Below are 23,968 nucleotides of genomic sequence, written 5' to 3'. Positions count from 1 at the left end.
GTCATTTAGTAGCCCTCTCAGTTATCAGGTTGTGACAATATCACAGGGCTTGTGTTCAAGTAACCCTTATTTTACTTAATAATGACCCCAAAGAGCAAGAGTAGTGATATTGGCAATTCTGATGTGCCAAAGGAAAGCCATAATGTGCTTACTTTAAGTGAAAAGGTGCAAGTTCTCGAATTAATAATAATCATATGCTGAGGTTGCTAAGGTCTGTGGTAACTTTTATTACAGAATATTTTTGTAATTGTTCTATTTTATTTTTAGTTATTATTGTTAATCTCTTACTGTGCCTAACTTATAAATTAAACTTTATCATAGGTATGTATGTGTAGGAAAAAATGGTATAAAAAACGCAGTTTCAGGTATCCACTGGGGGTCTAGAATGTCTCCCCTGTGGATAAGGGGGGACTACTGTACTGTATATTGATTTTATATTTAGGAACCTTCTTGAACTCAGTCTAATAATTTCATCATAGATTATCTTGGATTTTCTAAGAAGTCAATCATGTTTTCTGCTGAAAAATTTTTTTTATCCTTTTCAGTTGTTATACCTGTTCTGTCTTGTCTTTTTTCCTGGTTGATAGTCTAATAGTTCATGATATTTGGCATCCTTGACACATTCCTAATTTTAAAGTGAATATGGCATTAACATATAATTTTGTCAATATATACATATATATAAAAATTTTATATATATATATATATATATCATTTAAAAAATTGCTTCTCAGAACATGGACTAGATGTTAGCCCCATAGAGTCAGGTGATCCTATTTTGTTAACAATGGCTTCCTTGCTGTTTCTTCAAGACACCAAGTCGTCTTCTGCCTCTGAGCCTTTGAATTGCCAGGAAGGATGTTTCTCCAAATAACTTCATGGCTCACTTTCTTATTTCTTCAGGTCTTTGCTCCAGTGTCTCTATCAGAGAGGCTTTCCCTGATCTCCCTATATAAAATGAGTAATGTAGAGTCTGATTCCATTTTTTTTTTCCATTTTGGATGTTTGACTGCTGACAGCTATTAGGCCTTACTCTTCCCTCTTCCCCTTCTTCCCTGCATTTGGGCAAGCTGTAAGAAAGCTTGGCTGCTCCTTCCTTTGACACCTATGGGAAATTCAAACTGCATGCAGAACCATCACCCCGGCCCTATCCCCTAACACCATAAAACCCCCAAGCCAGTCTCCTTTCCCTGTTCTCTCAAGTCATTTTTGGACTTGCTTGGGAGTGACCCTTCTTTCCTCAGAAAACCTCATTATGTAATAAACCCCTTAATACCCTGTTGGTATGTGTGTGTGGCTTCACCAGTCTCAACCTCTGAACCAAATTTTGGGTGGGGAGTCCATCCTGTCTTAGCCAGGCCACAACAAAATAGCATCCTCCTCTACAGTCCATCCTCTCCTTTATTTTTCTTCATAGCACTTAATACTATCTGACATGTTATGGATCTGCTTATTATTTCTCCTCCCCTACCATATAAGTGACTGAATGACAGATCTCCAGCATCTAGTGAAGTGTCAAGCATAATCATCCACCCATTCATTCATTCAACAAATATTTATTGAGTGCCTACTTCGGCCAGGCACTGTTAAAAGCACCAGTGCTATAGTGGTGATCAAAGCCCTTGCCCTCATGGAGCTTACATTCCAGAGGGCAGGGTAGGTGTTCAATACTATTTGTTAAATGAATGACTACTAATATTATTTTTGTCTGGAGGTAGGATATTAAAAAGAAACAGAATATCATATCATGAATATAAAATTTTTATTCATTTTTTTGCTACAAACTAGTGTTTATTTAAAAATAATATTTAGGAATTTATACTCATAGGACATATTATAGTTAACATTCAAAGACAATCAAAGCATATTTTTTGAAGATTTATTATGTACCAAAGAGTACCTAATTTGCACACTGTTGGCATTAGTAAGATTAGAGAGTTGATTTCTGGCTAATGATGACTATAAAAGGACACTGAGGAAAATTTCAACCATTCCCATCGGTGAGAGTATAATTTTATATTTCATGAAGGACAGTAGTCATGTTTAGCAATAGCCTCACTTATAAATTAGAGTATACTCACTCCAATGTTGTATTCTGATGCTGTTTCCTTTCCCTTCTCTTCTTACAAATAACCAACAAGGTACAAACTGTTTCCCACTGGCAATCGAAACAGAGGAGGAATCATACCTAACCACCTAGTTGCTAATGTCTGTGAAAGGCAAGTTGCGAACTTCTGAGTATGGTTCAACTTAACCAAAAAGTGTGAAGTTGCTCCCTCTGACCACCTTATTCCATGAAAAAAGTGTACTCTGACTTCTAAAATGGATTTTTAAAATTCAATACAAAGATTCAACAACTATCAGCATTTCCAACACTGATTTTTCTAATACCCAGAGACATCCACTTAGCAGTTGTGAGACTAATATGAAAAATTTAATAATGTTGCACAAACGTAAGTTTTTACTATTAGACAGTAGGAATAATCACATGATTCCTTATCATGTTTATATTTAAGCTATAAACATGAGACTGATTTTTAGAATAAAAAAGTAATGAAGAACATCTCCATTATCTTTGTTCCCAATAATCTTTTTCAGATAGATCTGTGAAATAATAGAGTACAATGTCAACACACCTTTCAGTTCAAAGACCAAAAAAATAGGGTTTAAGTAGTGAGATCCTTTCTATTGGATTTTATATTAGTATCAATTAATGAGTTAATCAATTAATTAACCTTAGTTATTTCTTTTTTCTAAATGAATATCAGTTGATTTAATCTCGCCCAAATGAATGGGTCTCTTTCGGTTGATCAATGCGATAGAGAAACTCTGCAGGTAAGAAGTATCCAAGATATTCCACTATATCTGGGGTAGTGTCGTAGTGGTAGTGTCCACCTTCTCCATGATGACTAAAAAAATGAGTGTGTTCCAATCGTAAATCAAACCCCTAGGACAACAGACAAACTATCTGTTAATATTCAAATTATTTTGGATAGAATTTGTTTAAGGGAGAGGGAGAGCTTTTTTATTTATAATACTTTTTATTTTTATTTTAATTTTTTAAGAAGGTAATACGTTCACATGATTCAAAATTCAAAGGGTGCAAAAGGATATATTCAGTAAAATGTATCTTTCCATCTCCTGCCCTCACCACTCATTTCCTTTCCTTGCAGGCAAACAATGTAAGCAGTTTCTTCTATATCCTTCCAGAAAGATTTACTTCTTTTTTTCCCCTCAAATGCTATAGCACTCTATACATACTGTGCTGCATATTGCTTTTCTTCATTTAACAATATAGCTTTCAGATCTTTGTGTATCAGGTCATAAGAGACCTTTCTCATTCTTTCACATTTGCATGGTATTCTATTCTATGTACATACCACTTTCCAAGTGACATTTAGATTATTTCCAATTCTTCTGGTGTTACAGCAATGCTGTCATGAATAACCTTTTAACTAATCATTTTACACACTTATGCATATATTTAAGGATAAATTCCTAGATATGTAATCACTGAATCAAAAGATAACACTAATCAGTATTTTGGTAGATATTTTCTCTGAGCGAGGGTCTATATTATATTTTTTTCTAATGCATAGTTAGAATATAATGAACAGCAAATAAGATGACAGGAGACCTGAATCCTGTCATGATTCTACCATTTAATAACTTGACTCTGGGTGTTATTTAAAATGCCTGTGCCTTCATGTCCTCAAAGATAAAATCTGCTCTGCCTAACTTGTAGGGTGGTTAGCCACCTGCTCCCTTATCTTTCAAGATAATTCCAGAGACTATCTTAATTTTCAAACAGCAACACAAAAAGTGCCTAATTCTAAAAGAATATTCTAAAAATTGAGCATTATCATTGTAGTATACTGCAATATAAAAGAAGGAGGTAGACTTACTGGGTCTCTGGAGACAAAAACTGGCAGACAAACCAAAGGAGCCTTCATCTCATAAAAATGCAACCACTTATTCACCTCTTCATCAGAGTTCAATGGGCAGGAAGAAAACTCTGCAGGCTACAATAAAAGATCATTAAACACGTAAACATACTGAATATTACCGAGAATTAAAAATTTAAATTATATATAATTTCATTAAGTTAAAAACTTTAAGCCTTCTTATACATTCTATTGACTATTTTTGACATCAAAAGGAGTTATACACCTTAGTTTTCAAAAGGATCACCAATCAATGTGTACACACTAAAAAGTATGAATGAATAAATGAAGGAATGAGTCTATCAGTAGATTTTTTATTTCTCATAGCTTCTCAGTTTTCCTGTGCATATCTCCTTATCCTAATCTTAAATGTCATTACTACTACTGGAAGGTGAAGCATCAAAAAGAATAAAATACTTAGGAATAAACTTAATCAAGGAGGTGAAAGACTTGTACACTGAAAAGTACAAAGCATTGCTGAAAGGAATTTAAAAAAGACTCAAATAGATGGAAAGATACTCTGTATTCATGAATTGGACAACTAAATAGTCAATGTAATTCCTATCAAAATCCTAATGATGTTTCTGCATAAATAGAAAAATCGATCCTAAAATTTATATTAAATCTCAAATGACCGTGAATAGCCCAAACAATCCTGAAAAAGAAGAAAGTTGGAGGTCTCATACTTTCTGATCTCAAACTTAACTACAAAGCTATAATAATCAAAACTGCGTGATACTGGCATAAACACAGACAAATAGATCAATGGACTAGAATAGAGATCTCAGAAATAAACCCTTGCATATATCTATGGTCAACTGATTTTTGACAAGGGTGCCAAGACCATCCAAGGGGAAAGGGTAGTCTTTTCAACAAATGGTGCTGGGAAAACTGAATATTCACATGCAAAAGAATGAAGTCAACCCTTACTTTACACCGTATACAAAAATTAAATCAAATGGATCAAACACCTAAATGTAAGAGCTAAAACTATAAAACTCAGAAGCACACATAGAGGAAAAGCTTCATGACACTGGATTTGACTCTTTTGGTATGACATCAAAAGTATAGGCAACAAGAGCTAGAGTCATGGTGGAGTGAGCTCACCCAGGAATCTCTCCCCTCCAACATACAACAAAAAGGAGCAACCACATTCCAAGAAAAAATATCCTAAGAGCACAGGTATCCTCAGAGACCCACAGTAGCCAAACAACGGAGGGCGGAGAGGCTGGAGCGCCCCCCTTGGAGGAGCTGGAACAGGGTAAGAGAGAACTTCGCTCCCTCCCCTAGAGACTGGGATCACTGCTGGGGCAGGCTCCATGAGGGAAGGAGTCAGGGAGGGGCTGTGCATCCGGGGGGATCCTCCAGGACTCCCACTGCCCCTGCAGCCCAGATGGGGGAAAGCTTTCGCGTGGGAGGACCCCATCAAGCCAAGGCCCCAGGAAACCAAAGAGCGAGAGCTGATGGGAAACTGGGTATGCACACAAAAGAAAGTGCCTCTCCTCTCCCAACCTGTGCTGTGCGCTGCAGCTGAAGACGGAGGGCTCAGAACATGCGGCTCTCAACCCCTATCTAGTGGTGACAGGCTGTAACTGCAACCAAATAATAGCATTATGTGCAAAAACCGTTCCTCTACTGTCCAGCAATTTATAAAAGCTCCAGACCAGAAGGAAAACAATAAAAACACAGAATTATGTCCTGAGGACTTGGAAATAGGTAAACTAAGCAACAATGAATTCAGAATAGCTATCATCAAAAAACTCAATGAGGTAAAGGGAAATATAGAGAAGCAAGTCAATGAGTTCTGGAGTTACTTCACAAAAGAGATTGAAACTATAAAGAAGAATCAATTAGAAATACTAGAGATGAAAAATACAATGGATAAAATAAAACAGAATATGCATTCCCTGAATGCCCCTGTGGACACCATAGAGGAGCAAATTAGCATAATCGAAGATAGACAGGTTGAATGGCTCCAGACAGAGGAAGAAAGAGAACTAAGAGTAAACAAAACTGAAGAAAATCTCCGAGAAATAGCTGACTCAATGAGAAAATGCAACTTAAGAATCATCGGTATTCCTGAGGGCATGGAAAGGGAAATGGAGCAGAAAGTGTGCTCAAAGAAATAATAGCAGGGAACTTCCCAAATCTAGGGATTGAGAGAGAAATGCGTGTGGAGAAAGCTTTCAGATCTCCTAGATTTGTCAATGTAAAAAGACCTACTGCAAGGCATATAGTAGTAAAAATGGCAAAAATGAATGACAAAGAAAGAGTACTCAGGGCAGCAAGGCAGAAGAAAATAACCTACAAAGGAGCCCCTATCAGACTTTCAGCAGATTTCTCTACAGAAACCTTACAAGGTAGGAGAGATTGGAACAACATATTCAAAACTTTTAAGGATAAAAATCTTCAGCGAAGGATACTATATTCAGCAAAAATATCCTTCAGATATGAGGGAGAAATTAAATCTTTTCCAGACAAACAAAAGCTAAGGGACTTCGGAGCCATGAGACCCCCCCCCACACACACACAAGAAATCTTCAATAAGGCCCTCATACCTGAAAAAAGAAAAAAAGGGAGAAAGGGGTCACCAAACACATGAGTAAGGAGACAAATAGATCGAATCAGAATAGGATAGCAAATATTCAACAGTAGCATTAGGATAAAGGTAAGGAAATCAGCAAAAACAAAGACAATCTTATCACTTTAACCACAAACTCACAACACAAGTTGGAATAAGAGATGAAAATAATAATTTAGGAGGGTAGGAGGAAAGGGACTGAATCAGTTTAGGCTAAGGAAATAAGAGGCCACCAGAAAATGGACTGTGTTATGCATGAGATTCTGAATACAAACTTCAGGGTAGCCACTAAACTAAAAAACAGAACAGAGACACAAAACATAAATAAGGAAAAAGCTAAGAAACCCAGCATAAGAAATTGCAGAAGTCAATGGGTAGGCTAAAACACACAGGATGAGAAACAAAGGAAATGCAGGAAAACCAGAAAAAGAGCGACAGAATGAAAGCATTAAGCCCTCATGCATCAATAATCACCCTCAGTGTAAACGGACTGAACTCTCCAATAAAAAGACAGAGTGGCAAGATGGATTAAAGAACAAGATCCAACAATTTGTTGCCTCCAAGAAACACACCTCAGCTTCAAGGACAAACGCAGGCTCAGAGTGAAGGGGTGGAAGACAATACTCCAACCTAATGGCAAACAAAAGAAAGCAGGTGTCATAATGCTTATATCAGACAAAGCAGATTTCAAGATAAGGCAGGTGAAGAGAGACATAGAGGACCAATATATAATGATCAAAGGGACACTTCATCAAGAAGAAATAATGCTTATCAGTATCTATGCACCTAACACAGGAGCACCAAAGTTCATAAAGCAACTATTAACAAACCTAAAAGAAGATATCAAAAATAACATAATAATAGTAGGGGACCTCAACACCCCACTCACATCAATGGACAGATCATCCAGACAGAAAATCAACAAGGAAACAGTGGAGCTAAACGAAAAGCTAAAAGAGTTGGACTTAATAGACATATATAGAACACTTCATCCAAAAACAGCAGAATACACATTCTTCTCAAGAGCACATGGAACATTCTCAAGGATAGACCATATGTTGGGAAACAAGGCAAGCCTCTATAAATTTAAAAAAATTGAAATAATAACAAGCATCTTCTATCATAATGCTATAAAGCTAGAAATTAATTACAAGAAAAAGCTGAGAAAGGCACAAAGATGTGGAGACTAAACAATATGCTATTGAACAAGTAATGGATCATTGAAGAAATTAAAGAATATCTGGAGACAAATGAAAATAACATGCCATACCAACTCATATGGGATACAGCAAAAACAGTATTAAGAGGGAAATTCATCACAATACAGGCACATCTTAACACACAAGAAAAATCCCAAATAAGCAATCTCAAACTGCACCTAACTGAATTAGAGAAAGAAGAACAAACAAAGCCAAAAGTCAGCAGAAGGAGAGAATAAAAATCAGAGCAGAAATAAATGCTATTGAAACAAAAAAGGCAGTAGAAAGGATCAATGAAACAAAGAGCTGGTTCTTTGAGAAGATAAATAAAATTGACAAACCCCTAGCCAGACTTACAAAGAAAAAAAGAGAGAAAGCTCAGATAAACAAAATCAGAAATGAAAGAGGAGAAATAACAACAGACTCTGCAGAAATACAATGGATTATAAGAGACTACTACAGAAAACTATATGCCAACAAAATGGATAACCTAGAGGAAATGTATAAATTCTTGGACTCCTACAATCTCCCAAAGGCTCACTCAAGAAGAAGCAGACAATTTGAACAGACCAATCACAAGGGGAGAGATTGAAACAGAAATCAAAAGCATACCAAAGAATAAAACCCCAGGACCAGACGACTTTCCTGGGGACTTCTACCAAACTTTCAGAGAGGATTTAATACCTATCCTTTTCAAGCTATTCCAAAACATTAGGGAGGATGGAACACTTCCTAACACGTTCTACGAGGCCAACATCACTCTGATACCAAAGCCTGACAAGAACAGCACGAAAATGGAAAACAACAGGCCAATATCACTGATGAACACACATGCAAAAAGTCGCAACAAAATTTTGGCAACCAGAATTCAGCAATTCATCAAAAGGATCATACATCATGATCAAGTGGGATTTATACCAGGGACACAGGGATGGTTCAACATCCACAAATCAATCAACGTGATACACCACATCAACAAACTGAGGAAGGAAAACCACACGATCATCTCAATAGATGCAGAGAAAGCATTTGACAAGATCCAACAGCCATTTATGATAAAAACTCTGAACAAAATGGGGGTAGAAGGGAATAACCTCAACATAATAAAGGCCATATATGACAAACCCACAGCCAACATCATATTCAATGGGCAAAAACTGAGCACCATCCCCCAGAAAACAGGAATGAGACAAGGATGCCCTCTATCACCACTCTTATTTAACATAGTTCTGGAGGTTTTGGCCAGAGCAATTAGGCAAGGAAAAGGAATAAAAGGAATCTAAATAGGGAGGGAAGAAGTGAAACTCTCACTGTTTGCAGATGACATGATCTTGTATATAGAAAATCCCAAAGATCCATTGGAAAACTTTTAGAAATAATCAACAACTACAGCAAAGTTGCAGGGTATAAAATCAATTTACATAAATCAGTAGCATTTGTATACTCTAATAACAAATTAACAGAAAAAGAACTCAAGAACACAATACCATTCACAATCACAACAAAATGAATAAAATACCTCAGGGTGAATTTAACTAAGGAAGTGAAAGACCTATACAACGAAAACTACAAGGCTTTTCTGAAAGAAATAGATGACGACATAAAGAGATGGAAAGACATTCCATGTACATGGATTGGAAGAATAAACATAGTTAAAATGTCCGTTCTACCTAAAGCAATCTACAGATTCAACGCCATCCCAATCAGAATCCCAATGACGTTCTTTACAGAATTAGAACAAAGAATCCTAAAATTCATATGGGGCAACAAAAGATCCCGAATTGCTAAAGCAATCCTGAGAAAAAAGAACACAGCTGGAGGCATCACAATCCCTGACTTCAAAACATACTACAAAGCTACAGTAATCAAAACAGTATGGTACTGGTACAAAAACAGGTGCACAGATCAATGGAACAGAATTGAAAGCCCAGAAATAAAACCACACATCTATGGACAGCTAATCTTCAACAAAGGAGCTGAGGGCATACAATGGAGAAAAGAAAGTCTTTTCAACAAATGGTGCTGGGAAAACTGGAAAGCCACATGTAAAAGAATGAAAATTGACCATTCTTTTTCACCATTCACAAAAATAAACTCAAAATGGATCAAAGACCTAAAGGTAAGACCTAAAACCATAAGGCTTCTAGAAGAAAATGTAGGCAGTACACTCCTTGACATCAGTATTAAAAGGATCTTTTTGGATACCATGTCTTCTCAGACAAGGGAAACAATAGAAAGAATAAACAAATGGGACTTCATCAGACTAAAGAGCTTCTTCAAGGTAAAGGAAAACAGGATTGAAAAAAAAACAACCCACTAACTGGGAAAAAATATTTGCAAGTCACACATCCGACAAAGGGTTAATATCCATAATATGTAAAGAACTTACATAACTCAACAACAAAAAATCAAACCACCCAATCAAAAAATGGGCTGGAGACATGAACAGACATTTCTCCAAAGAAGATATATGGATGGTCAATAGGCACATGAAAAGATGTTCATCATCATAATCATCAGGGAAATGCAAATCAAAACTACACTAAAATATCACCTCACACTCATTAGAATGACAAAAATAACCAAAACAAAAAGTAACAAATGTTGCAGAGGTTGTGGAGAAAAAGGAACCCTCATACACTGCTGGTGGGAATGCAAACTGGTGCAGCCACTATGGAAAACAGTATGGAGATTTCTCAAAAAATTAAAAATAGAAATACCATATGACCCAGCCATCCCACTCCTGGGTATCTAGCCAAAGAACTTGAAGTCAGCAATTCCAAAAGCCCCATGCACCCCAATATTCGTTGCAGCATTATTTACAATATCAAGACATGGAAGCAACCTAAATGCCCATCAACTGATAAAGAAGATATGGTATATATATATATACAATGGAATAGTACTCAGCCGTAAGAAAGAATAAAATCGTCCCATTTGCAACAACATGGATGGACCCTGAGGGAATTATGTTAAGTGAAATAAGCCAGATAGAGAAGGACAATCTCCGTATTACTCCACTGATAAGAGGAATTTAAACATGTAGAAAAAGAGAACAGATTAGTGGCTACCAGGGGAAAGGGGGTGTGGGGGGGTAGGCACAAAGGGTGAAGGGGTGTACCTACAACATGACTGACAAACAATAATGTACAACTGAAATTTCACAAGATTGTAAACTATCATTAACTCAATAAAAATTAACTTAGAAAAAGTATAGGCAACAAAGGGAAAAATAAGTAGTTCTACATCGAACTAAAAAGCTTCTGTAAGGAAAGGAAATAGTCAACAAAATGAAAAGGCAACCTATGAAATGGGAGAAAATATTTGCAAACCACATATGTGATAAGGGTTAATATCCAAAATATATAAGGAACTCACAGAACTCAATAGCAAAAAAAACAACCCAATTAAAAAATGGGCAAAGAACTGAATTAGATATTTCCCCAAACAAGACATTCAAATGGCCAACAGGTATATGAAAAAGATCTCAACATCACTATTCATCAGGGAAATGCAAATCAAAACCATGAGATAACACCTCACTCCAGTGAGGATTGCTTTTATCAAAAAGACAAGAGAGGGGCCGGCCTGGTGCTACAGCGGTTAAGTTCGTGTGCTCCACTTCAGTGACCCAGGGTTTGCTGGTTTGGATCCTGGGCGGGGACCTATGCACTGTTTATCAAGCCATGCTGTGGCAGGGGTCCCACACAGAAAGGAGAGGAAGATGGGCACAGATGTTAGCTGAGGGCCAGTCTTCCTCAGCAGAAAGAAGAGGATTGGCAGCAGATGTTAGCTCAGGGCTAGTCTTCCTCAAAAAAAAAAAAAAAAGGAAAACAAAAAGACAAGAGATAAGTGTTGGCAAGTATGTGGAAAAAAGGGAACTCCTGTACACTGTTGATGGGAATATAAACTGGTACAACCATTGTGTAAAACAGTATGGAGATTCCTTGAAAAAATAAAAATAGAACTACCATCTGATCCAGCAATTCTACTTTTGCATATTTATCCAAAGAAAATGACATCAGTATCTCGAAGAGATATCTGCACTCCTATGTTCATTGCAGCATTATTCACAATAGCCATGATATGGAAACAACCTAAGTGTCTGACACCAGATGAACAGATAAAGAAATTGTCGTATCTATCTAAGTGTGATATATATATGTAATATTATTCAGGCTTACCAAAGAAGGAAATTTTGCCATTTGCAACAACATGGATGAACTTTGAGGACATTATACTAAGTGAAATAAGCCAAACACAGAAAGATAAATATTGCATGATATCACTTATATGTGGAATCTAAAAAAGTCCAATTTAGAGAAACAGAGAGTAGAATGGTGGTTGCCAGAGGTTGGAGGAAATGGGGAGATGTTTGTCAAAGGGTACAAACTTGACTTATAAGATAAATAAGTTCTACAGATCTAATGTACATCATGGTAACTATAGATAATAATAAGTATTGTGTACTTGAATTTAAAAATATCCTATAATAATTTGGTATTTACAAATAGATTTATAATTTTGTTGTAAATAATTTGGAAAAGTAATGAAGTCGTTTTACACGTGTGTCCCTCTATACAGGATCAGCTGGCTTGCCATTTAAAATTATCAGGATAAAAAACATTAAAACAATACATTCCCTGATGGCTTTACTGATAAAGCGAAAACGAAATTAAGTTGTAATCACTTTACACTTCATTCATTCACCTACTAAAAATTATTTTAAAAGTCCTGAAGGCCCTGGGTCTGTCTTCATATGGTATTCCATCCCTAATATCTTATAAACTTATTATATTTAGCCCATAAGATTATAATTTTCAGGAGTTCTTTCCCCCAAAACCACAACCATCTTAATAGCAAAATCTTTGTATTGAGTTTGGGATTCTGGCAATGAAAATAATAATCAGTTTCTAAGGCTTACACTCACATCTATCGTGATCTCAAAAAGAAACATACTGAAAAGAAAGTTCTAAATATTAACATGAAAGAAGTACTCTAGGTAGACGACATTATCGCACAATATGATTTACAGTGTTGGTTGTCATTAAAATTTTAAAGTAATACCATCATAGTAAAAGGATTTGTTCAGGGTGTCTTTAAAGGTAGACTTCTCAATGTATATCAAAAAATCCTAAGATCTTAAGCACATGTGCACACACACAGGCCCTTACCATAATGTGAGCCTTCACTTTTCCTTTCTGAATTACGAAAGTGCCTCCCATCCCTACTGGCTTATCTCCATAATGATTTTCAAGAGTTTGTCTCATACAAGTCACAAAGTTAAGTTTTCCAGTTCTTCTTTTGGCTTTCACCTCAATGACCTAGAAGAGGACATAAAAATGCATACCGCTGTTCCAAGCTGCAAAATTTTAATGTAACTAAATATCAAGTGAAACATTATATAATCTAATGCCATCAAGTAAATATTCACTTGTTTGCTTAGAGCACGCAGATAGTTGACGCGTCTCAATCCTCTATGTCTTGATTAATAATACACATATTGTAATATATATTATAATATATATGAGTTATATATCATTTACTCTAATAAAAGTCTTATTCATGCTTTCTTGGACTGAGAAAGAATTATAGCTAAAGCCTGCACTGAACTCTAGAAATTCTTAGCATTATGTGTCAGGGTGGTAAAAACTTGAGACTTTCTTGACTTAAAGTGATTAACCTCTGATAATTGGAGGGGAGAAGAAATGATTACATTTTCTCACTTCCTTGAAAATTCTGGATTTATTTTACCTCCACTTTATTAGGTATTTGTACTTCACTACCTCATTTCTCAAAGTAACTGAAGTAGCTATCTCTATTTACAAAATGTGAGAGTTCTCACAATTGGTAAAACTGAAATCATCTTTTTGTGCACTAAGAGGAAATAAAATATGAAGTGAGGCATTAATTCTCCTGACTGCCTTCTTGCTATAAGTTTTGCTACCATCATTTCTATCTAGTTCAATCAGTCTTTTAAGTCAGGAATGAACAAATTGCATATATACGAACTATAGGCAGACATTATCTATTTACTTCAGCTGCATGGTTCATCTATTTGACTAACTCACAACCAACATGGATATCCTGCCATCTTTTACTTCCTCAGAGAAAAGGGTATTGCTTACTAAGTATTATTCTTAACCTCAGTTTTAAATGAGACTCATTCTGCCTGTAGTACTCTCTGAATCTTTCATAACTAGGTTATTTAAAGAGCTTGGACTTAAGTAGCTTTGGATTTTCTTAAGAAAACCATATTTGTGGCAATAAAAGTTCAAATTTTTAGCTGAGAACTTTTGGAGAATATTGTGTTTTTATGAACAAAATCACCTTTCCAGGTCGGCCCTCACTGGCAAAAAGATTAGCCAGTAATGCACATCCAAAATCACGATATTTCTCACTGTATTTCTCTAGAAGGTACCCTCCATCTGCAGGGTTAATATAGGCAAAGTAACTTCCATTCACAGGAGGTTTGTGTTCACCTTCTGTCTGAATAACTGGCATAAACTGAAAAGAAAAGTAAATAAGGTAATTAGTCAATCCTAGTATCACTACGCAAAGAGAGTATCTTGAATAATGTAACAAAATATTTTATCCTAGACTTAAAACATTTTATTTCAAGACCTAATAAGAAAACATGAAATAGGAAATATTAATTTTAGAGTCAAAATTTTAAAAGATTTACAAATATCAAAAAACTGAAAACATTTTATAAAATGTTCACAGTATTTCTTATAGTGTTTCTATAACATTGTAACATTTGCTTTAAAATGTCTAATTTTAAATCTTAAACTCTTTTTCTATCTTGAACACTAGGCAAATTATACCCATGTTTCTGCAAAAGAACTTGTATGGTTTTTGACTTAATGGTCACATCTGTAGCGATTGTGAGAGAATGGGCAGGCTTAAGAGGTCATTCACTCTTCCATTCATGAGATGTGAAGACAAACAGTTGATATTTTTATGTTGGAAATAAACGGACATACACAGTAATAGATATTTCCTCTTATAAATAATCATCATACTACCGGGGTAGGTTCTTACTACTTGGTCTGAAAGAGGGAGTTGACTAGATTATTAAACATTCCTTTCATCTTCTGATTGAAAGCTGCCCTCATATGAAAAGCAAAGATTTAAAAAGAAGCTAGGAATCCTCTGACGTATAAGGATTAAAATCTTTCACAATCCAAGGTCCTCAGCAGGCCACAGTAGGAGCTTGGATAGACTCATCTAAGACTGAGTGTATGAGCTAAGACAATCTGAAATGAGAGGTTAATGCTCCATTAGAGTTGGACCAATTGGAGCATGTGCTATGGTCCAAATCTATATGAAACAGTATCAAAACTGTAGAGAGAGATGACATCAACCACTGACAAGTCATTCAGAAAGCAGGATTTCTGATAGGTCAGTAAAAGGAAAAAGGCAAACCAAATGTCAAATCAATATAAGAAAATAATTATATATATACTAACCTCAGAATTGAACCCAAGAGTCTGAAATGGGCCTGCCCCCGCTCCAAGAATAAAAGCTCCAGGAAGCTTGATTTCTTTTGCAATCTTATTTAGATCATAAACCTATACAAGAGGAAAAAATATTTAAACTTTTAAATCATAACTCCTCAAATTCCCTGTTTTACTTTATATTACTGAGTCCATTAACACTTCCTTACCACATTGGTCAATGGATCTTCTAATAATAAAAAGAGGAATCAACCCAACTTCTATAATCTTCACGTGAATGTGAAGAGTAAAAGTATACTTACTTTTGTTTTATTTACAAGAGGCATTAAGTAAGGCACACCTCCTACTTCTGCAATTCTAGTTTTCCCACAGATGCCTAAAAAAAATAAGCCATCTTAAAAACAGGCAAACATCTAATTTTAATAGAAAATGCCAGAAGATACTAATTTAATTTATTAAGAGTATAAAACTTTTCCATTCTCATAGTTTTACAAATAGCAGGGGTTGGAAGATTTAAGTAGCTGGGACCCCTGTCCTATTCTAACTACCTGCATCTCCAGTATTGTCATAACCTAGCATGATTTGATGTAGTTAGTAGCATAAAGGCAACAGAAAGTTGATGACAGGGCAAGGGCTAGACCTGGGGCTAAAGTATGGATTGGATGAGGTTTCTAGAATTAGCCTATAATGACTTATTCCTTTAAAAACCATTTGTGGAGACAGGGTTTAGCCAAAATTATATTTTAATTTAAAATATTTTGCTCTCACGGAATATTAGTTCTTTTAGAAGTCCATATTGGAAAATCTTCTTGTTAAAGTTGTTTATTCCTAAGCTTGTTTATAAAAATGACAAGTAATTAGAGGTAACTTCAGATGCTAGGAACTTTCTACTTACATTTTTCATTAACATAACAGGTACAGCTAGATACAATTTGGGAGAAAGCATATTCTTTTTTTTTAAACATAGGGTGGAAAATTAACTTTGTGAAAAAGTAGTCTTGTCAGTTTCATACTAATATTATTCTATAGTAAAGTAGATTAAATTGCTCTATTTCTTCAGCTATGCAGAGGGTAAATGTACAAAATTTCTTTAGGTCCCATTTAAAATTAGGGACTCTGGAAGTGTTTTCCATGGGATCGGCAGAAATTACTCATGGTTAAGACTCTTTCTCATTAAGTGATAATGTTTAAGTTCAGAGAAACCATTAGAGGACTATTTTAGCAGTCCAGCAAATAGGCAAGTAATGAGCTAAAAACAGCGACTTGTAGAGATGGAGTAGAAGAAATTAAGAAAAAGAACAAAGAAAGGAGCATAGGCAACTATGGTGAAGTAATATGTTAAATTTTAGACTTGTCGTCCTCAAGTTGTCCTTAGCATACAGAGGTGGAGATGTCTTGGAGAAAAGTGGAAAAAGAGAGCTCTAGGTGAGACGTACAGGTTTCGAAGTTGTTGTGTCCAAGCAGTAACTAAAACAACAGGAGTAGATGAAATAGTCCAGAGAGACTTTACAGAATAAGAAGAGGCGGAGGAAAGAATTCTGGGAAACATCAACATTTAAAAGCCTTCCAGAAAGAGAAAGGAGCCAGAAAAAATGAGGAAGAAAGAATATCATGGAGGTAGGAAAGGCACCAGGAAGAAGACGCAGGAGAACCAAGGAGAGTAGAGGAGAACCAAGAGGAGAGAGAATGTTAGGGAGCAATGGCCAAACAGCATAAAATATTTGGAGGGATAAAATAATACCAACTCACTGGTGACTTGAGGAACACCAGTTCATGTAGAAAGTGCCTAACCATGTTTATGAAAGCTCATACATATACATATACATACATATCTGGCTTCCTTAGTATTGTAATTTAAAGACTCAAAATTATTGACCAGAAAACTTTTTTTCAAAGTATAACCCTTTGGAGGACAGAATTGAGATTAATCATTTTTCCCTTTTCCTCATACTCTTCAGTGTTTTCTGATTTTTATTTTAATTATTTAATTAATTATTTAGTGGGGGAGAATATATTACTCTTATAATTGAAAGAAACATGGCTATAAAAAAGTATTATGCTAAATGCTTTCAAGATGTGAAGAGAAATTGCCATTAGGTACACAAAACTTCCAGTATTTACAGGTCTACTTAACATCAAAGACTGTTTAAACTGGACACACCCAAGAAGAACATTTAACCCAAATCCCCCCCAATTTTAATGCATCTATCTGAAGCCAAGATACATTAACTGGCTTAACCAGGGTAATGAAATCTGTGTGTGGGAGAGAAAGAGCTAGAGTCCAGGACTTTTCCATAAAACTATTTTTTAACAAAGCTGTCAGTTATGTAATAAAACAGTGAGTGAGTGTGAGTGTTTCTCTCCAAATTCCTCATCACAGTAGGGTATAATGGGAGAATGCTGGACGCTGGAAGCAGCCATACCTGGACTGCTCCTGATTATGATTCACACTGAGCTTGCTTAGCCTCTCTGAGCCTCAGTTTTCTCAACTACAAACTGGAGCTAGTACTTACCCTGCAGTGTTACTGTAAAAATGAAGACATCAAACATAGGTTATCTATCATAGTCTGACAAATTATATTTACTCAACCAATATTAATTTCCCTTCTTACTCACTTTAAACATTGGCTGGATGATCATTTGGCAACTTTGTTGAAGGGGTATAAGTATTTAATAGATAATTCAAATACAAGGCTTTTAAGATCCCTTCTGGTCTTGAATAAATAAATGAAAACATAAAAATTAAAGTAAGTTCCTGTAACAGTCACTTGAGGAATTAAAAACAAAACTCTCACGTGATATCAAGGATTCTAGCCTAGTGAATATCTACTATATAACCTGTGAAAGCTACAAAACTGCATAAAACACAGTATTTTTCCACAAGGGTATAAAATGAAATTTAACCAATATAAGAAAACAGTGAGCACAGAAATTAAGCACAATTTAACCTAAAAGTTGGGACAATATCCTTTATTTGCAGAGTTTAAGACAACCCTTAAAAATAATTCTAGTTTTAGAAAAAGATTAGGACTGAAAAACAAAAGCTAACTGCAAAAACTGCTTACCTCTTACAGGAAAGGTAAATGGCTCCTTGGTCAAATCAGGGCAATCAACTACAGAGACCTGGACATCAGCAAAGTTATCCTTTAGCCCCTTCTGCAGAACTAGTAAAGACAAGGAAAAGGCTTATTCAACATTAGGGAAAATCTGCCACCACATAGTAAATCTTCCCTCAACTGTTTTGTGTCACACTCCCAACCTAAACTAATGTAATTAAAAAAGAGGGGGAAATGGTCTGATTAATGAATATAATAACATTAGACACATAATTAATCACAAGATATAATGTAAACTAAGACACCTAAATCCCTCCATTAATACCACTATAAATCATAGTGATTATAAACCATTGAAGATAAACATTGCACTCAGGTGAGGATTGCCTTTCTTCTGGGGAGAGGATTCCAAAGGTCTACTGAAATGTAAATATTTAAACTGCTAGAAAGTAAGCAATTACCCAACAACTTCATTAAACGCTTACAGACAAAATGTTGAGCAAAAGAAGCAAGATACAGAAAAACACATACTATATGACCTCACCTATAGGTATTTCAAAAACAGGCAACTAATCTAAGGTGACGGCAGTTGGAACAGTGGTTACCTGCTGGGGTAGAGACATTGACTGGGAAAGTGCATGAAGGAGCCTTCTGAGATGTTAGAAATATTTTACAACTTGATTTGGATGGTAGTGACATGAGTGTAAACACGTTAAAATTCACCAAGCTATACACTTAAGATTAGTGTTCTTTACTGTATATATGTTATAACTCAATAAAAAAAGTAAAAAAAGAAACATAGGTGTCTCAAAGTTACAAATCTAAGAGCAATGTACTTTTAAGGATGAAAAGTTCTTATGAAAATGTTCTCTGATAGCAGTGTCTCTAAAAGCATGAAGTCAGCCTCAATCCAGCCAGAGGGATATTCTATACCAGATCTTTCTCTATATGAAAACAGAAGCCAAAGCAAATGGAAAATTCCCCTCCCTTGACTAATAAGTGCAGACTTTTGAAAATATAAATTAAGATTCAGTGTGTGGAAATATAGTAAAATCTGTTTTTTATCAATTACAAAGGGACCAAGTTCTTGCTATAAGATTTTCTATAAAAAGTGAAAATAACTTTTAAGCTAAAAAAACCTAGATTCCATTTCTATTTGTATAGACTATATCCTGTACATATAGAAGGAAAATAGAAACATAAACACACAAGAGAAGATAAGTTGTAGGAACGCACCCAAAAAGATTCCTAGCTGTCCTGTCATATCAGGGAAGACAGACAGACTGATAGAAAAGACATACGGGCAATACAGATTGTTTACTAGCTGCTACTCAATTTAGGAAAAAATAGGAAGGTTATGAGAGATGAACTACAACCAAGCAAAACGTGAGTACACTTCTTGACTTTAATCTTATAAGGAGGACAGATGAACTACCAGGACATTTTTGAGAAGTAAGGGTAGGTTTTATAGTCACCATCAGAATGGAACTAAAGGCTGTTACACAAAGGTTGGCATCATGACAGGCTATATATACAGTTTTGGATTAGTACCATTCCTGGCTTCATTTTATATTCCTGTCTTTACTTTCTTTTTCTTATCTATCTCCTCTCCTTCTAATTACTCTTGTGAAGCTGCCTTAAATTCTTTTTCAAACAAGGTGAAATACATAAAAATACACACAGACAAAGAAATCTAAGCAAGTTCATTGGCATATCAGGAGAAGGGGAAAAAGTTGTATATTGGGAACATGGTTAATATACCACAGTATATTATAGACAGAATATTGTAACTGGTAAAAAGTTAATAAAGCAAAATGTGCGACACTTTGGGCATTCCAGATACTTAAATCTTGTATTAATAAATTTATTTTCATTCTGTAAAGTAGGTATCATATCAAGAATCTTTAAATGGTGAGTTTAGTTTTTTTGGAGGGGCAGAATTTTGGACTGTCAATAAACATAGTACAGAATAGATATTGAAAAGGAAAATGAGTTCTGTGTCGAAAAGTACTAGTGCATAAATTATATCTTAGAATATTCTTATTTTTTAATTTTTTCCTTAGAATAATTTTAAAAACTCAAAGTAAGTATTGTATTTACCTCCAACAAGCTCCTCTAGACTCGGCACATGGAAAGAGTATTCAGCACAAGTCATTTTCTTTCTTCTTTTGGTTCGAGGATGTACAACTAAAGCTATTGCAGGCTAATTATCACCAGAGTTCACCGTGCACCAAGCATGAACAGCTGCTGCTCTGGAAATGAACATTAAGAGTTTAATTATATAAAGAGGGCAAAAGGGCATTTAGCGGGGGCCGGCCCCGTGGCCGAGTGGTTAAGTTTGCGCGCTCCACTGCAGGCAGCCCAGTGTTTCGTCGGTTCGAATCCTGGGCGCGGACATGGCACTGCTCATCAAACCACACTGAGGCAGCGTCCCACATGCCACAACTAGAAGGACCCACAACGAAGAATATACAACTATGCACTGGGGGGCTTCGGGGAGAAAAAGGAAAAAAATAATAAAATCTTTAAAAAAAAAAAAAAAGGAGCATTTAGGTTTCTGCCCTCCCAGGAAGGCAATCACAGCTTCTAGTATTAAAAGTCCAAGTGAGAAACACTCAAGTAACCTCTGTTAAAAAGCAAATTTCAACTGAGTAAATTTGAAGATCTAATTGGCTTTATTCCATGGTTCATGAATCAGGCAGCATCTTATCTAGCAAACAAAGAGGAGCTCCGGGAGCTGTACAGAATGGAAGGCTTTCTAGCAAGAAGGGGGCGCAAAAAGGACGTTTCTAAAGAATGGATTAAACCAGGTCACCTTCCCTTGGGGAAGGGCGGGGTTCTGGCATGCAGATTATCTCACTAGAGTTGATCAGGAAACTCCAGACTGATTGGTTTAAAATTCCACTCCTGGGAGAAGCTGAAACTGCAATTAAGTCTTGGTTCACTGAGATGGGGGCTTAGGACAAATAACTCCATTTTGAGACTTGTTTCTTTTTAACACCTCTTTTAATACTGATACTTTGAGCAGCTGACAGTTAAAATAGACAAGAAGAAAACCCAAACCAAGAGGGCACCTGATTCATTTTCTTTAGTCATATATCTGGATTAAACATGCAGTTCTCTTTTTTGAGGAAGATTAACCCTGAGCTAACTGCTGCCAATCCTCCTCTTTTTGCTGAGGAAGGCTGGCCCTGAGCTAACATCCGTGCCCATCTTCCTCTACTTTATATGTGGGACACCTGCCACAGCATGGCTTGACAAGTGGTGCCATGTCCTCATCAGGGATCTGAACTGGTGAACCCCAGGCCTCTGAACCCCGGCCGGGCCCAAACATGGCAGTTTTCTGATGGTTGGTCTAAGGAATATAGGTTCTGCAGCAAAAGGTAGTTATTAAGGTTTATGAAAAAGTGTTTAAATGGTGTAGATAACAGTATGGGACGCCGAAGCACTTCTACAATAGATCATTTATGTTTTCTATTCTATTTTTGACATTTAAGCTATAAATTAAAACAAGTTTCTTAGACTATCACTTTCACAAAAGAAAATTAAAATTAATGACAGAAATGGAAACTTCTACAAATGACTAGCTCTTGAAATTGAAATGATTATTTTCATTTACAAACAAACATACTTTCTTGGTAAGCAGCTTTAATGTTCAATTATTCTGATAATCTAACCACTTATAATTTGATATTTTAAATAAAGATGTTAAGCATATTTTACAATAAGTAGGCATATATATATATATACAGAAATTAGTATCTTACCTCAAGCGTTCAGGTGATGAGGTGTGCAAGCAGAGGTAGATGAATAAAATAAACGCAAAAAAACCCCCAAATAAAAGTAATACGAGGTGGGCAGGGAATGCCACTGTAGGCCAACCGCAACAAGCAATGAAGACCAAAGTTTTAAGGGTTTCTAAGAGCACTGTTGGAGTTCTCACTAAATTCGTTAATGGAACACCTCATTAATCTGAATAGTCTCTGGTACATGCTTACTTAGTAACTGAAAGATGATTCTTCAGCATCACTTGAAAAATTCTTCCAAAAACAACTAAAAAAAATTTTTTTCCCAAGATTCACAGGTTTCTTAGAAAGTGGGTGTCTAGTTTTGATAATTTGAAACAACACATCCTCCATACACATGCTACTGCATACATTTAGGACTTGACATTTACTTTAGTACTTTACCAAATACTGACTTTTATTCTCCTTTAGTTACTTAATATGCATAATGTGATCTCCAAAATAAAATATAAACTGTTGATAATAGGCCCCAAGTCCTATATAATCATATTTCAATTATCTCAAACATATTTTTGAATTGAATAATCTATAGTTGTTCAGGAATGAGATATTTTAACTTTTTCACTTGAAATAATGTCAGTTGCACAGAAAATACACATAAATAATTCCTATATAGTCTTCACCTAGATTTTCCAAATGGTAACATCATGTTCTCTTCATCAGAAACCAGCAAGTACTAATCAAGAGCATGTCAAAATCTGCTCACTGAATACCGTATTTATTTATAATAAGGATAATAGAAGCACTCTAGATATTTCTTACAGAAGGAATAATAAAGATTCAAGTTTAAATTCAAACACAATCCTAATTTTACATCCTTTACTAGCTTTAAAAGCTCAGGTTTATTTTGTTTTCTTTCCTCACAGAAATGTAAACAAAGCGCAACCCTGGCAGGCTACAGCCTGAACTGGTTTAGAAAAATGCAGGCCTTCAAGCAAGCCGACTGCCCCATAGCGCGTGTGAGGGTGTAGACGTGTGAGCGGGAGGCAGGGCGGCCCTGCTCCCAGCGGGACAGCGAACGAGACAGGATGCCTGTCCTGGAACCTACAGTATTTCATAGACACTGGAAATGGCGACACGATTAGACGTTTTATGCCTGGAATTGTTCAATATTTAGAGTAAAGCTGAGTAAAGACGCCAGATTACTTTCCAAGGTCTGTCCAATCCCGAGATGACACAGACTAGAAACTAAGACTTTAGACACCCTAAGGATTGATCATATGATACGAGAAGTCTGAAAACCGACAAATCAAACCAGCTCACTCATTTTTGTAACTACTTCGGAGGGAACAGCCTCCCCCCAAACTAAACTAGTTTAAACTGTTGGATCCTAACACTCACTAGTAACCTTTCTGGGAACTAAGGGGGAAAAACACTCAGAAAAAAAAAAAAAATCCACTGCTGGCTCTCTTCTGACAGGTGAGCCAACTCTGGGAGGCCGACCCTTCGCTGAGGGGGAGAGAGCGAGCTAACAAAACAAGTCCAGACGGTGGCGGGGACCGGGTGTGCTCGGGGGAGCACGGCTTCCAGGACAAAGGTTACACGTGTCAGTCACGGCCAAGCAGGATCCTTTAATACTTTCATACGGAAGAGATTTCTGAAGGCAAAACTAAACCTAATAGGACAAAAGACACCCGGCACCACACACGCAGAACCAGGCTGCAGAAAGGCGGATGACAGCGCAGCAAAGGCGAGACCACGGAAACAAATCAGGCTGAGGGGCTGTTTTCTCGCAGTTACATCCATTCCGTTCACTTGACCCCAAAATTCGTTTTTGTCATTTGCGGGAAAGTTCTTGGCTATTCCACTTACCTAATCTGTCAGGGAAGCTCACACCTGAAACGCGATCTTGCCTCCGTCAGCTCCGCCTCTTCTGAGTTAGGGCGCTCAGGCTCCGCCCCCTGTTAATTGCTCCTCCTCTC

General features: G+C 36.2%; 1 protein-coding gene across 3 annotated transcripts; it reads right to left on the bottom strand.

Annotated features, from left to right (window-relative positions):
- Positions 1–1,743: 1,743 nt before the first annotated feature.
- Positions 1,744–23,960, bottom strand: C14H11orf54 (chromosome 14 C11orf54 homolog). 3 transcript variants are annotated; one of them, XM_046638622.1, is made up of 9 exons: positions 23,859–23,960; positions 20,341–20,492; positions 18,250–18,348; positions 15,487–15,560; positions 15,197–15,298; positions 14,055–14,231; positions 12,899–13,048; positions 3,906–4,022; positions 1,744–2,947 (listed from the first exon to the last, which is right to left on the bottom strand). In XM_046638622.1, the coding sequence occupies exons 2-9, from the start codon at positions 20,393–20,395 to the stop codon at positions 2,774–2,776; spliced, it is 948 nt and encodes a 315-aa protein (XP_046494578.1). In that variant the 5' UTR covers positions 20,396–20,492; positions 23,859–23,960; the 3' UTR covers positions 1,744–2,773. The 3 variants fall into 3 exon arrangements, with proteins under 3 accessions (XP_046494578.1, XP_046494579.1, XP_046494577.1); XM_046638623.1 differs by having other exon boundaries at positions 20,341–20,487; positions 23,859–23,881; XM_046638621.1 differs by lacking the exon at positions 23,859–23,960 and adding an exon at positions 22,008–22,152.
- Positions 23,961–23,968: the final 8 nt, after the last annotated feature.

Source organism: Equus quagga, chromosome 14 (assembly GCF_021613505.1).
Source record: "Equus quagga isolate Etosha38 chromosome 14, UCLA_HA_Equagga_1.0, whole genome shotgun sequence".
NCBI classification, from domain to species: Eukaryota; Metazoa; Chordata; class Mammalia; order Perissodactyla; family Equidae; genus Equus; species Equus quagga.
This window is presented reverse-complemented; position numbering and strand designations above follow the sequence as displayed.

Bases quoted from the DNA above. Each gene is read 5' to 3' on its own strand.
- C14H11orf54 (XM_046638622.1), bottom strand. From the start codon at position 20,395: ATGACTTGTGCTGAATACTCTTTCCATGTGCCGAGTCTAGAGGAGCTT. The intron at 14,232-15,196 runs GTTAGTATATAT...TTTTCTTTTCAG, and splicing joins CTCTTGGGTTCAATTCTGAG to TTTATGCCAGTTATTCAGAC. The intron at 4,023-12,898 runs GTAAGGGCCTGT...CTTTTATTGTAG, and splicing joins AAGTGAAGGCTCACATTATG to CCTGCAGAGTTTTCTTCCTG.